This window comes from Miniopterus natalensis, chromosome 15 (genome assembly GCF_054644295.1).
Source record: "Miniopterus natalensis isolate mMinNat1 chromosome 15, mMinNat1.hap1, whole genome shotgun sequence".
NCBI lineage: Eukaryota > Metazoa > Chordata > Mammalia > Chiroptera > Miniopteridae > Miniopterus > Miniopterus natalensis.
In genome coordinates this window covers 24,081,673-24,097,104 of record NC_142095.1, presented here as the reverse complement: position 1 = coordinate 24,097,104, position 15,432 = coordinate 24,081,673, and the positions used below count along the sequence as shown (strand labels likewise).

Genomic DNA, 15,432 nt, shown 5'->3' with positions numbered 1-15,432 from the left:
TTTCTATTATCACAAAGGCCTCAAACCCCTCCCTGCTTCCCAAGTCCTCCCACCCACCCACCCACCCTGCTGCATCTCAAACCCAAGGCTGTCCTTTTTTAAGGAGTAGTGAAACAAGTCCTGATGATGCTATTTTCCAGTCCTTCTGAAATTTGATCCCTGGAGGAGCAGAATAAGGTCAACCACAGTGAAAAGCAAAACAGTGAGCGGGGCGTGTGTAGAGTGTGGTGGTGACTGTGGCCTTCATTTCCTCAGGGCAAAGAAACCTCAGGAGACTGAGGTCAGGGCTTCCCAGCATTTTCACGCCCAGAGGCCTATTGGGAAATGTCAAAAGTTGCCACCCACACCTTGGCTGGGGAGGGAGAGGGGATTGCTTCTCCAGGGATGGGTTAGGGCTTGTGGGAAGACCTTTATGTGAAACCAAGTAGCCTGCAGCGTCAGAAGAGACTGGGGACTGGTTCCTTCTCTGGGCAGTTAAAGTGTTGGGAAGTTCACACTTGAATCTATTCAGAAGTTAACATTTAAGTATAGATTCGAAGAGGTGAGAGATGAAGCCATGTGGATGTCAGAAGGAAGAACATTGGGGTTCAGGGAAAAGCAGTGCAGAGGCCCTGGGGTAGGACTGTGTCTCCTGTGTTTGGACGTACAGCAAGGAAGCCATTGTGGCTACAGCTGAGTGAGTAGGGGGAGGAGAGGAGATAAGATCTGAAGGGAAGAGAAAAAGGTGGGGTGTAAGTACTGCCTTGATAACTTTAAAAAATATATATATCCTTATTGATTTCAGAGAGAGGAAGGGAGAGGGAGAGAGATAAAAAACATCAATGATGAGAGAGTATTCATTGATCAGCTGCCTCCTGCAAGCCCCCTGCTGGGGACCAAGCCCGGAAACCCTGGAATGTGCCCAGACTGGGAATCGAACCTTGATCTCCTGGATCCTAGGTCAACGCTCAACTGCTGAGCCACGCCTGGCCGGGCTCTTTTTAAAAATAATTGGTGACTGCCTGGTCGGTGTAGCTCAGTTGGTTGGGCATCATCCGGTACACAGAAATGTTGTAGGGCAACCTCAATTCTGGTCAGGGCACATGGTCAGGTTGCAGGCTTGATCCCCGATGGGTGTGCGAAAGGCAGCCCATCGATGTTTTTCTCTCACATCTCTGTTTCTCTTTTTCTCTCCCTTTCTCTCTAAAAATCAATTTAAAAAATCTAAAAAAAGAGACTAGAAAATCTTTGAAAAAAGCAGTTGGTGACATGTTAAATGCCTTGATATCTTGTAAGGACTTTGCCTTTTATTCTAAATGAGTTAGAAAGCCATTGGCAGTCCAAGAGCCAGGGAGGGACATGATCTGGCTGGTGTTTGACAGGATGGCTCTGGCTACTGTGTTAACAGACTAAAGGAGTAAGGGGAAAGCAGGGAGGCCAGTGAGATGACAACTGCAATAGCCCAAAGGAGAGATGTAGAACTGAATTTTCCTTGACAGAGTGGCCAGCATCACCTGAAGGGCTTGTGGTGCTCTTTGGGAGGACAAGGACTCCTTAGAATAATTAAATGTGCATGCCAGTTCTCTGTGCATTGCTAATAGAAGCTGTTACTTCTGTTAGTCTGTGGTGGGCCCTAGGAATTTGCATTTCTACAGGTTCCAGGTGAGAATTCTGCTTGTCTGGCACCCACAATTTGAGAACCACTAACTTTTTCTTCATAGCACTGATGACAATGTGCAATAAATATTTGTTTATGGTACATCCTCAAGGAAGCACCTTGCTCACCTCTGTGTCCCTGTGCCAAGCATGATTCCTGGCATGAATATATTGAGCTTGGCTCTGGGCCAGGTATGGTGCTATATTGAAAGGAGTTCTTGAGGATCCCTGGTTGAGAGGTTATTGGTGAAGAAACTTCCCAGAAAGTGGTCATTAGAGGAAAGGGGTTCATTATAACAGCAGTAACAATGGGTGTGACTGACACCCAGTCCAGAGCCTGCCTAGGTGTTTTACTCACATCTTCTCCAATTAAATCTTGTAAAAGCACTGTGAGTCTGGCATCATCACCCCGATTTTATGAATGAGAAAACCAAGGCTTGGAGAGTTTGAGGATTTTTCCCAAGGTCACACCATTAACAAGTACCAGACCCCAGCCAGGCCCAACTGACAGCTCTGCTCTGTTTATATCACAGTGACTACCTCAAGGAGTCACTGATAAGAGGAGATTGCCTTGATGACTGGAGCTTCCTTACTTGGGGTCTGTGAGCCATTTCCAAAAATTCAGGGAATATACCATCCTTTTACAAGATGCCTCCTGTCTTAATTTGGGAGACCTGTTCACAGGGCACATTCCCAGCTCCCAAGCCATTCTTGACAGAGCCCTGGTGCCCTAATAGGTAGCAGTGCCTGCCCCGACATAAGTATTTCTGCTGACTTGTGTGGCTTTGATCAGTCTCTGGCTGTACAGTTTTCTCAGCCCTCAGGCTCTGCCCAGCCTCCTCCTGCAGGATGATGGGCGCTGTATTGTGCTGGGGGGCTGGAGCTGGGTAAATTGAGGCGAGCTTATCCCTAAAAGGAACCCAGCGCTCTCACTCCAGAAGGAGAACACCAAGCTCCAGGACTTCCTGCCTGATCGGCCTCTCTCTTCCCGGAGCCTCCCCAGAGGATAAATATAGCCGCCTCCCAGGGCCTCAGCGCAGCGCAGCAACTGCGGGGAAGCGGCCTGGCCCGGGAGCAGCTGCTCCCCCAGGCGCAGGCCTGCGGGCCGCTTGGGGCCAGGCCTGGGGCCTGCGGTCGGGACCAGGTGACCCGGGCCGGGCAGGGGCGCTTGGAAGCCTCACGGAGAGAGGGGGCACCTGAAGACAACTTGACTGCGATGGTGGGTGGCTCACATAAATGCAGCAGGAGGCCCGGAGGTCTTTGCATGGCTTTGCTGGGCTGCCTCTAAAAAAGACCAAGTATCCTTGATTCTTACCTCCTTGGGGGACAGGGACTCCTTACAACAAATGATGAGATGTACCTACCATTTCTCTGTGTGTGCTCAAGCATATGCACAGCACACACAGACACAGATGTCCACAGACACAAGCACACACTCAGAGACACAGACACACTTTTGCGTACAATGTCACATTCTTGGGAGAGGGGCCTGCCAAAGCCTGGTGTGGACCACCGGTTAACAACCCCAGATGCGGTTGATAATAGGGACGCAGAACGATTATTAAAAAAAGAAAATTGTGTAACGTTTAACAATAGGTTACTATAGTTTGCTAAGCTCCTTTTGGACAATAAATGTATAGAGTACATATATGCATAAGAACAAACATGGGAAGGTTACTGTGGACTTCCGATGGTGGGATACGAGGTGATTTCTATTTTTCTCCATTTGCTCACTAAACAAAAAAGCGAGTTTCTCTTTTGCAACCAGAGCGGCCGCGTCCAGGCATTTCCCCGGATTGGGGAGCCCCCTCGGCTGCAGGCGCGGCCCCGGCCGGCAGGCCCGCCCGCACTCCCCGCCGCGGTGAGGGTGCTGCAGACAATGGACGAGCAGACATCAGGTTGGTGACAACGTGGGGTGGGGCGGCCTCCTTTAGAGGATGACCAAGGAGCCCTTCGCGGGCGACTGCACTTTAAAATCAAAGCGCCCCGCGCCGAGCCGGGCCCGCAAGGAGCGGACGAAGCCTGCGCGCGCGCGCTCGGGGCGGCGGCGACGCGCACGGGCGCGCCCCCGCGGCCAGCCCCCGCCGTGGACGATGCCGCCGAGGAGGAGGCGGCGGCGGCGGCGCGCTCCGGCGGTCTAAAGCGGCGGCCGGCTGCCACGGGCCGGCGGCGCGATGAGCTGGGCGGCCGCCCCCGGCTCGGAGCTGTGAGGGGCTCGGGGCCGGGGGTGGGCGGCGGCGGCGCGGCGGGCGGCCGACACTCTCTCCTGGCGGCGGCGGCGGCGGTGGCCATGCGCGGGACGGCGCGGCCGGGGCCGCCGTGCCGGGGCCGCCTCCCGGTGGCCCGCGGCCTGAGGGCCCCGCCGCCGCCGCCGCCGCTGCTGCTCCTGATCACGCTGCTGCCGCTGCTGCCCGCGCCCGGCGCCGCCGCCGCCCCGGCCCCGCGGCCCCCGGCGCTGCTGCCCGCGGCCGCGGGGCCCAGCGTGAGCCTCTACCTGAGCGAGGACGAGGTGCGCCGGCTCATCGGTGAGTGGGGCCGCCGCGCCGGGCGGGCAGGTCGGGCTGGGCCCGGGCTGCTTCCGGCCGTCGGCGGCCCAGTGCGCCCGCCGTGGCCCGCGGGGCCGGCTCCCTCCTTGTTCCCCGGTGCTCCCCAGCCCGTCCCAGCGCCCGGGGTCGCCCTCGGGCCCCGGCCTCCGCCTGCCGTGCTGGCTGGGAGGTGTGGTCCCCGCCTGGCCCCCCCGGGGTCAGCCTCCTGGCTTCGCCCCACGCCCTCCGGCTCCGCCACGAAAAGACCTGGGGACACCTTGGCCGGCGCGCGGGACCGGGATCCACCGCATTTCCCTCTTCCATGTGGCCTCTTCACCCCGTCCCTAGAGTCAGGCGCCCGGACAGCTTCCCTCACCCGCCTCACCGGGCGTGTCATTTTAGGGCCCTGGATTTTGGATACCTCGACATCTACGCTTTATGTAGATTTAAGGCTGTAACCCCTTGGCGGTGGTTTTGATGCTGCAGTAGAGGCCACATTACTGAGCTTATACTTTCTTGTTAGCATGTTTAAAAAAAAAAAAAAAAATGAGAGAGGCTATAAGCATTACATGCTCGTGGCAGTCTCCAAATCTTGCGACTGAAAACCATGCTTTTAAATAGTGAATGAATTTTCAGGTAGCCTTCACCTTTTAACTTCTTGTCTGGGATGTGTTGGGGTTTGATCCTTTATTTCTGGGCCACTCTCCTACTTTGAATATTTTGTAAGGAAAAGGAGAACTTGGCTTTGGGTCAGTTGGTTCTATTCTACTTAATTAGCTTTGTCGTTTGGGAATTAATTTTTTTTAAAAAAAAAACAGTGGTGTTCTGGTGTTGTGACTTTGTGGATTCTGGAAATGACCCCTTAGAGGAAGGTCTGACAGAAACGGCCCCAAATGGGAAGTCTTTGGTAGTTGCAGATACCTAGACATTTTCGTTCTTTTGTGTGTTATGGCAATGCCTTTATTTCATCTCAGGTTTGTGGTGCGTCTGAGTGAGGGGAAAAATTATTCTCGTAAGCATCAATTATTGGTCAGTTTTATTTTTTTTTAAGTTATAAGACTTACTTGAGGTCTTTTGAGGAATTGCATTTAGGGGACTGTTTAGATTTTGTTACGTATATGGGTTTTCAGTCTTTAACCAAAGAAGAATGCTGTGTTTTTATAATGTCTTGCTTTCTTAATTCTCTTTTTAGTCTAGCTGAATCAGCTGAACTGACTTAGTTTAGCTGAATTAAAACTGGCAAATTGGGTTAGTACTTGGAACATAAAACTAAGGTTTAAGAAAAATAACAATGCTTATAAATGGACTCATATCACATTAGTTTTTTAAAAATTTTCATGTATTATGCATGGTTTTGTGAAGTTTGTTGTTGTTAAAAACATGTTTATAATTTGTGACTGTTTACATGTAAGAAACCAGTCTGGGTGGGGGTAGGGGACAGGGGACAACCAGAGGCTGACATTGATTGAGTGCCTGCCATATACCTGCCCCTACTTGTTTTATACACATTATTTCCTCTACTTTTCTTGTGACCTAGTGAGGTAGGTATCATTACTCCCATTTTAGAGATGAGTAAAGTAAAGCTTTAAGTAACTTGCTGAAGGTCACACAATTTATAATCTTAAAAAAAAAAAATCTAACGTAGTGTTGACATAGGCTGCAAAGTTTCATTGAATGAAATGAAGATATTGTTGATACTATAGAAGTTTGAGTATGGCATGGTAGAAAAACAGTGATTGCTAATTAATATTTGAAGTGATGTATATGTTACCTGATTGATGAGCAGGAGTGGGCTGTAGGGAGCAGAGAGGGAGGATTGCCTTGCTGATGAACCTAGTCCACTTCTGGGGCAAGAGGGACCTCCAGTAGTATTTTCTCTAATGTAGGTAGAGTTGATCTGTTACAGTGGGTCTTTTGACTCTCCACCTTGCCAGGTCCAGGTCCCCTCCTTCCATTCCTTTCCCATGTCCCTTATGCATTATACCTTTAAAATGCTCCTTGGCTACACTTGGGTGCAGAAGAGCAAGTGGGTAGGACTGAGGTGTGTACCAGGCATCCTGAGTTCTCAGAATGCAGTTTCCCACAGAAAATCTTAAGGTATTTACAACTACTTGAAATACTGCTTTGTACTATACTTCTGTATCCTTATGGGTTAAATGTCTTCTGAAAGCTGACTTGGGAAACTAACCAGCATTTTATAATGTTTCTAAGACAGTGAATTTGGAATTCCAAGTACGAAACTTATAAATGAAGTTGATAGTGACAACTTTATAAATTGAACTAATTGCCCTTGATATGAGAATAAGTTGTTGTTTCAATTAATACGTGCACATAATTTATAAAAAAATCAAATAGTGCTAAAAGGCTCAGAATGAAAAATAGCGGTCTCCTGCCTTTGGCCTTTTAATCCTCCAGGCTCTACTTTGCAGTTGAAGCTGCTATCTTAAACTAGTTCTGCTTATTTTTCCCCCGTTTTTTACTTTCATATATCTAAATCAATATATAATAAGCAATTGCCTTCCTAATGTCATAACTGAGTACTTGGCCTCTTCTCTTCCCCAATCCCCCCCAATATAGTTATGTAATAATTTTTGGTAAAACCAGCAGTCAGTGTTTACATTATTGTGTATATATTTATTGCTCACTTCAGAGTTAAATAGTGACCCATGAATATGTTTTCTTTCGCATACATTTTTGTTTTCCCTGGAGCAAGTAATTAATTGCCTTTTAAACTTTGTGATTAGTTGTGTGTTTTTTTAATATATCTACATTCCCTGAAATACTCCAAGAAATATGTTTAAATTCCTTTTGGTCCCCCCCCCCCCCCCCCCGGGAAGTACATCTATCAGTTCCACTTGGTTTCTCCTTAGAGACTTGCCCCTCCAGAGTCTCCTATCCTCTTATTCCAATCTGGACAGTGGGATTGTTTCTCCTGTGACTTCTGTTCCCTTCTTTTCTGTCTTGGAGACTGTTTCCTAGATCTCCTGTCTTTCTTTTTCTTGGTTTGCTTTGTTTTGTTAAAGTGTATCCTCTTTAGAAAGGGGTGCATGGGAGGTAAATTATTTGAGGCCTTGCATGCCTGAAGGCATGTATCAGGTCTTCATGCTTTATAGATAATTGGGCTGAATTTAGTATATTAGGTTGAAAATATTCCCCCCCCCCACACACACGATTTTGATGGCATTTTCACACTGTTTTCTGGCCTTAAGGTTTCTGATAAAAATCCAAAGCCATTCTGATCCTTGTTTTTCTTCGTTGTTTTTTTGAAGTCTTTCTCTCTGGTGTTCTGAAATTTTATAAGCTTTTGTGTGGGTCCTTTCTTCTGTCTGTCTGCCCGTCAAACAATCTGGGCCCTTTCACTCTAGAGACTCATATCCTTCAGTTTTCAAAAATGTCTGTTACTTCTTTGATAATTTCCTACCCTCCAGTTTTTGTTCTGCCTTTCTGAGATGTCTGTTGTTTTGGTCATTGACTGTCCTGGAATTGATCTTCAGATTTTCTTAATTTACATTGCCTCTTATTTATGCCTTTGTATTGGAGGTGGGAAGAGGGGAAGAATTTCTTAATTTTGTCTTCCAAGTTTTTATTTTAAAATTTTATTTTATTTTAAAATATAGCTTTATTGATTTCAGAGAGGAAAAGAGAAGGAGAGAGAGGAACATCAATGATGTGAGAGTCATTGATCTGCTGCCTCCTGCACTCCCCCGACTGGGGATGGAGCCCGCAACCTGGGCATGTGCCCTGACTGGCAATCGAACCCCGATTGCCAGGATCTTAGGTCGACGCTCAACCGCTGAGCCACTCCGGCCAGGCTATTTTAAAATTTTATTGATGATGCTTTTAAATTTTAGAAGCTCTTTTTGTTCTCTGTCCATTTCCACTTCATTTCATTTTCTGTTTCCATTTTATCCTTATTTTATGAATGTATTATTTTCTCTTATCTTTGAGGTATGTGTGCATGTTGTTTTTTATTTTTCTATATATTTAATATGTTTTTAATCTTCTGCTTCCTCCAGTTAATTTAACAGTGCCTGTTAATTTCAGGGTTCTTTTTATGTTTGTTTATATCACAAATGTCTGGTGATCCTTGGCTGTCTGTAATTAAGAGTGAGATGCTGAAAAGTTAATTGGGGAAAGAAAGTGTGTGTGTGTGTGTGTGTGTGTGTGTGTGTGTTGGTCTAATGTGACTACCCTTGGGGTGCAGGTGGAGTCTACCCCACATATCAGCACTTTCATGTCTTCTTTGGGACTAGTCAGTGTCTACAGAGAAGATATCTCCAGTTTCTGCCTCTGGTATGTTTGGTGATACACCAGCGGCCTGGGTTTGGGTTAGATTTTGACTTTTGTTTACAGTGCTCCTGCCAGTGTGGTTCAATTTCTTCAGAAATGACTTTGGGTCTCCTGCTGGACCCGGGGGTCCAACTACTTTGAATACCTCCTTCAGAATCCCCCCCTTTGTCAGGCCTGAGCCTAGGCTGGACTTTGGTGGCTTTTGGTGCCTCCATTGCTGAGCCCCTCAGGAGTCTTGAGGGGCAGTGACCACTCCTTCAACTGCTTCTCATCTGGCAAAAGTTGTTGAAATGTATGATGTGGTGTTGTCTTCTTTTCCTTTCTATTTGTCTTTGTGGTTTAATGTGTTTGTGATTTCATTGCTATCATGTTAGGGAAGTTTGGGAAGGTAATGGAGATAAAGGCTAGTAGTCATTCCACACTGTGTAAATGGCAGCTAAGGTTGAAGAGCTGGTGCCATATAGCAGTTTTTTTGAAATAACAATATTAAGACTACTAGTGGTAGAAGTAGCAGTCGACACTTTTTAGAAAGCTGCTGATGTGTGGAATCTTTTGCCTTTGTCAGGTCCAAAGGTAGGCTCTGTGTTAAGTATATATTGTTATTTCCATTTTACTGATGAGGAAGCAGACTTGGAGGAGCTATGTAACCAGTTTGGTTCCTTGGTAGTGGGCATGCAGTTCTGTTGAAAGTCAATTGGTACAGGGACTCCAGAACCTCAGGGGCTTTTCATCAGATGTGGCATCCCTGTCTCCCCAGGCCCTGCTTCATTGCTCTCCTTTACTCTTTTTAATAAGCTACGTTATAGGCATCCATTTCCTCATTTTACTGATGAGGACTCTGATTCTGGGCCCTTTGGGTAGTGAGGAGAGTCAGGTCTTGACTCAGTCCTGCCTGAGTCCAGAATCCATACTGCGTCTTTGTCAGCTCTGGAGGAGCAATTAACCAGAATACTCAGGGAGTAGAATCTGCACGCCTGCTGCCACGTGTGCTTGCTGTGGTCTGGGTCCTTATCTGCATCCTCCCGTGTTCTCTATCTAATTGAGGTTCCTGAAGTCCAGAGCTTGTGAAAGTGGTATGTGGCTGGGGCAGTGCTAGGGGTTAGGGGAAAAAATGCGGGGGGGCAGGGGGAATGGTATAAGCTGGTCATGGCAGCAGTGTTGGTGGTGATGGGGCAGGGGTGGGGAACCTTTTTTTCTGCCAAGGCCATTTGGACATTTATAACATAACTCACGGGCCATACAAAATTATCAATTTAAAAATTAGCTATGAAGAAACCTCCTAAATTTATTGAATTTCAAGTCCCGCCTGCCATTGCCTTGGCAGGGCCAGACCAAATGATTTCGAGGGCCATATACGGCCGGCCCGTGGGCCAGACATTCCCCACTTCTGTGATAGGGAATGTGTAAGGGTTAGTCGGACTTTTTTTTTTTCTTACTGATTTTTAGAGAGAGAGGAAGGGAGAGGGAGAGAAAGTAACCTCTATTGACTGCCTTCTGCATACTCCCTACTTGGGATCAAGTATGTGCCCTGATGGGGAATTGAAGGGGTGACCCCTCCATTGCATGGGACACTGCTCAACCAACTGAACCACACCGGCCAGGGTGGGACTTCTAAAAATAGACTCTGCCTCCCCCCACCAATTAGAAATTCACTTTGGACGACTTGCTTCTCGGTTAAAATAAATACCCCCTGGAAGAGTTAAGCATTCATTGTGCACATCTTATTTAAAATTAGGTCAGTACTTGTTGAGATTATTGCTCCCCAAATCAGTCCAGTAAAAAATTTTGAAGCCTATATTTTGGTAGAAATAGTGATTCAAAGTTATTAAACTTTTCTTGAGGAACTTAGAATATCTACTTAGATATCTACAATTATAACATTGAGATAAGAGTTATATTGCTGATTGATATAAGTTAAGTTATTGTAGGAGTGATGACTTTTGACTAGAAGCAGGGAGGGGAGAGAGGCTTAGAGAAAGGTGTTCCAGGAGAGGAGGCATTTGAGTTTCATCTTGAAGGATGAGTTTGATAGGCAGAAAAAAGAAACAGTCCATGCCAGGCAGAGAAAATAGTATGACCAAAGCCATAGTCCTGTGGAAGCAGATGTGTGTGAATCAAGGAGTGCGAAACATGTATTGTGGCTAAGGTGAGAAAAATTGGCAACGTTCAGGGAGTGGTAGAATATAAAGCTGGGAGGTAGGCTGAGATTGGATTAGGAATTTGAGTTTAATCTTCTAGGCAATGAAGAGCTGTTGAAGAATTTAGAAAAGGAGAGGACTGAGTTATAGAAAAGATAGTTTTAGCCCCAGTGAGAATGGTGGCTTTTAGACTGAAAAGCTGGATCTGGAAACTGGGACAGAGCCAGCCTTGTGATAAGAGGGATCAACTAGGGCAGTTGAAGGGGTGAGATGGATTTGTGAGGAATTTACAGGGAGTTTGCAGGAGACTTAGTGGAGACTTGAGGGTTAAAGAAAAGGGAGGAGTCACAGAGGAACCCAGGGTTTCAGATTTGGGCAGCTGAATGGAAGGACTCTTCTTTTGGGAAGTGGTTGAGGGAAAGAAAAATGAGATGAGCCATGTATTCCTCTTCTCCCAGCATCTTTCTTTCCTCTTCAACCTCAGGCCAAGTGCTGAGGCTGGTGGGGGAGGGCGGTGAGGGTGTCCTCTCTGCTGATGTGTCCAGCATAACCTACCACTGCTGAAACCCTGGGGTGCTGGTGGCAGTGGGTCAGCACCCTGCAGCAAACTCTTCACCCTGGGCGTTCTGGGTGGGATTGGTGGCATTGACGCAGCATCAGTTTGAATCCATGTGTTCTTCATTGGGGGAGCAAGGCTGAGTGAGACATTGTGCAATTGTGGGTTCTGAGTTATTTTTTCCTTCTTCGTGCTACACATGTGGGAGAACTCTATCCAATTATAGCTAAACCTGTCCCCTATGAGTCACATCCTGAGTTGACTAGTCAGTTTTGAAGGTGCTGCCTAAAATACTGTTTGGATTTTAAGGGTCACTTTAGAAACAAATGAAAACATGGAGGTATTTTTTGAGCACCATGAACTGAGAAGTTCTACAGCATTACATCTGGGGTTTTAATGCAGTTATGCCAGTGTTCAGAAAAAACTCACCAGCTATACAAACTAAAACTAAATGAAACAAAAACTTGGACATGAAACAGAGCCATTAGCTACTCTGAAATTATATCACACTTAAAAGTATGCTTTTTTTGTGTTATCCTTATCGATGTACATCAAGTATAATATTTCTAATCAAAATGTTATTAAACAGCTTGCCTTTATGTAAGGCCTCTTAAAATGTGATGTGCCAAAAACAAAACAAACAAACAAAAACACATGGGTATTGCTGAGTTACATAATAAATACTTATTGAAAGATTCTTTTTACTGTGCCCAGCAAGTGACAGTGCTGTGTGGTAGAATATTTCTGAAAACTGACTTCATAGGTCCCATTCTTATTTGTAAGACAAATATGTTATGTCTTGTTCATAAATAAATACGTTCTTGTATAAATACATGTGTTTTAGTGCACCTCTTGCTAGGTGGCAAGTACTTCACGTGTTCTCTTATTTTATCAACCGTAGGGAGTAGGTGGCATTGACATTTTTTACAGATAAAACTGAGGCTCTGGGAAATTACAGAATTTGCTGGAGGTCACAGAGATGTCTGGGGCTCTGTGACTCCAGTGTACATGCTTCCTCTCCTGTGCTGCCTCTGAAGGTTAGCAGTTTAGTCTTTATCTGACCAGAATCATCTGAGGGATGTAAACAAACACAGATTCCTGGACCTGCTCTGAGCAGTTTGTTTAGCAGATCTGAGATGGGCCACAGCTAATGAACCTTTTGAATGCCATGTTTCATTGATTATAAGATGTATAGTTTTTCTACATTTGAACGTCTCTGAAATTGGAACCATTTTACAGTCAGTGGAGAGTCATCAGTAATTGACAGTTTGTTTTTCATTATTAGTGGCACAAAAAATAATGGTGCACTTTAGATTAAAGGAAACTTACATGTAATTTTGCACCTCTTTTTTTTTTTTTTTTTTTTGGTGCCTGTCACAACTTTTAGAGTTGTAAAATTCATTGGTGGTGTTTATTATTTGCTTGTGGTAATGGCTGTGTAGTAATGTCCTTGCAGAGAATCCAGATGATTGCAGTGAGATATTATCATTAGGTTTAGAGCAAAAGCAGTTCAATTTTTTAGCTAGGAAGTTGCTGGCAAGAGAAATGTCAGTGGCTGTCAGCCTTTTTTGGTGAAAGCCTTGGGGACTTTCACTAGACAAAGGCATGGATACCCACACATAATCAGTTTTGTATACTGTGCCAGGAACCCGTGATGAAAGCTTATGGGTGCATCTGAGTCCCACAAAAGCTGGTTCTGGAAGGGGGTGTCTGTTACATTCTGTATTTCATCCTGGGATTCCTTGACCAACGGCGTGGCAGCTGCCTATTTTATGTTACAGCGCTGGAGATCATGGGTTATGTTTTTGTTCCTTATTAAACTTGAATAGGATTTGGGAATCACCTTCAACATCCCCCCAGTTGTAGGTCAGATCACATCAGTAGGGGAATTCTTTTATGGATTAAAAAAAGTGACAACTATATTAATTGGAGGTGAAATCTTATTCCCTGATCTTGTATGTTAGTGTCCAGCTCTCTAATTTCTTCTCAATCTGCCGTAGTATTTTCAGATGGGGGAGGTGACAGCACATCATCTGAGTCATCCATTTGAAGTCAAAAGTGACCATACTTCCCCTCTGATTTCACATAACTTCTCCCAAAGCTGATACCAACACAGGTATTAGAGAGACAAACCTGAGCACAGCATTGGTGGTGGACAGCTTTGGACTTCCATTTTCAGGAACCTGAAATGTAATCTCTAGAGCCTAGGGGTAGGGAGATGCTTACTAAGTGGATCTTTGCACTCTGTAGCTTGGTTTGTTAGTGCAGTTGCCAGTTAGTGGGTTGTTTTTAAGTGGACGTTGATTTTGACCTCAGATCGTGTTTTCTTCCTGAAATGGCAAAGTAAAGGAAGGTGCTCAGTGATTGCAAATGCCTGGCTTTTCCTTGGGAGGGTCAGGAGATTCCCTTCCTTGAAGCTGACTCCCTAGCTGCCTCTCTGGGACTGAAAGGGGATGGGTCCTCTTGGCTTTCCTTTGAGGAGGCCAGTCTTAGGTAGGAGATATGGAGGCATCCTGGAGGAAGGGCATGGAGGGCGGTGGCCTATTTACCTTGTCTTCTGTTGTTAATTATACATATCTTTTTTCTCTTAGACACTTTAATTCTTTTTACACTCTGTGTACATCTCAACCTCGCTCTATCAAGATGCTTTAGGTTGCACAGGAAAGATAGGAGGCAAATGCTGAATGGAGAGAGGATTACACAGAAAATCTTATTTAACATATTATTGTTTAAACAGCTGTGGTGATTGACGATTTATTTATGTGCTTTTTTTTTTAGTTGTGAAGAAATGCCCTTTCCTACAGTCTGACATTTGTAAATTCCCTGTCTTATGATGTAGTTAAACATTAGGTCTCAGCTAATTTTCTTGGTATAATTTAACTATAGATTTATTAGATTCTGATGGACAAATTATTATATCTATTTCAGCTTGTTAGTTTCTATAAACTAGGAAAATTTGAAATAAGAGCCCCATTTTTATTATCTTCTAGTGTCAGTTAAAATACATAGTATTTAATGATTTCATACGTATTAAGTGATTTTGGCTTTTTCCCTCTGGCTCATATACCACACTGTCCTCAGAACCTAGAAGATTATCTTGACTAAATAAATTTTTTTACTCGAGTTTGACTAGCATTTGGAAACTGTGGGTGATATCATAGAATAATAGGGTTTTGGCTGACATTTGGAAACCATGGATGATATCATAGAATAATAGGATTCTGTGGCTGAGGAGGGACATTAGCATCATCTGGTTTACCTCCCTTGTTTTATAGTTGAGAAAATTGATGCCTGGAGAAGGTGGTTAAATAATTGCTTGCCAAAAGTCACTCAGCTAGTTATTAGCAAAAACTGCTTTAGTTCCCTTTCTATGACATCACTTTTATTTTCTTGCCTTAACTGATTACTGACTTAAAAAAAAAATAGCTTTTTATCCAATTCATCAAAATCCATCTTTGATGTAGTTGATTTTTATCAACAGCCAGCCATTCATGCATCTAACATTTGAGTAGCTACCAGTGCTAAGACTGAACCCTGCTTGTGAGGTATTGGGGAAGACAGACAGACAGTGGACGACTCCCTGGAGTGTATTTCGTTAAGTGCTGTAAAGGCGGCTCTTTTTATAAAGAGAGATGGTTTGCTCATTGACACTAAACAACCATTGTTGTAGCTTTGGGAAATCGGTAGTTAACTTTTAAAAACATTTGAAAAAAACTTTGAACTATTAAGTTATTTGAACATGAGCTAAACAGGCCAGATCATGTAGAATACAGGCCTGAATTAAGTTTGAATTTAAGATTGTCTAGGGGAAAAAAATCATTTTTCTTAATGGGTGTTGAGTTTTGCAGGAATAACTTTGGTTTTTCAGCTTGGATTTTGGGTGTTTGAAATTATGAACAAATGTCATATCTTCTAACAAGAGAGAAGCGTTCCTGCTTTGCTGGAATTGGCAGTCTGATGACGGTAATTGAACAATTAGATTAAAAGAGAAAAGTTCTGTGCTTTCTAATAACAAAATGGTATGTCTTCCGGCCACAGCTGTCCACTCTTGTTCCTGTCTGCCTTCCAGCAGAGCCTCTTTCCCCCTCTCCCCGCTCTACCTCACCTGCTCTGCCCTCTTTTCTGCTGGCCTTCCTTTATCTCGGGAGCTCCAGTTCTGTTTTGAGGGTTCCTTGGACTCTCTTCATAATGCTGCTTTATCTCTTCAGTCTAACTGAAACCTGATTTTCTCTTTTAAGCGATAGTTTCCTCATAATCCTTTCACGTCACTGGAAGCTAGTTTTACTAC

General features: G+C 44.8%; 1 protein-coding gene across 2 annotated transcripts in view; it reads left to right on the top strand.

Annotated features, from left to right (window-relative positions):
• The first annotated feature begins 3,925 nt into the window (after window positions 1–3,925).
• RYK (receptor like tyrosine kinase) overlaps window positions 3,926–15,432 on the top strand; it is a 69,479-nt gene continuing 57,972 nt past the window's right edge. For both annotated transcript variants that reach the window (XM_087824941.1, XM_087824940.1), the window contains exon 1: window positions 3,926–4,160. In XM_087824941.1, the coding sequence (XP_087681067.1) occupies window positions 3,926–4,160 (235 nt within the window). The remainder of the gene's footprint in view (window positions 4,161–15,432) is intronic.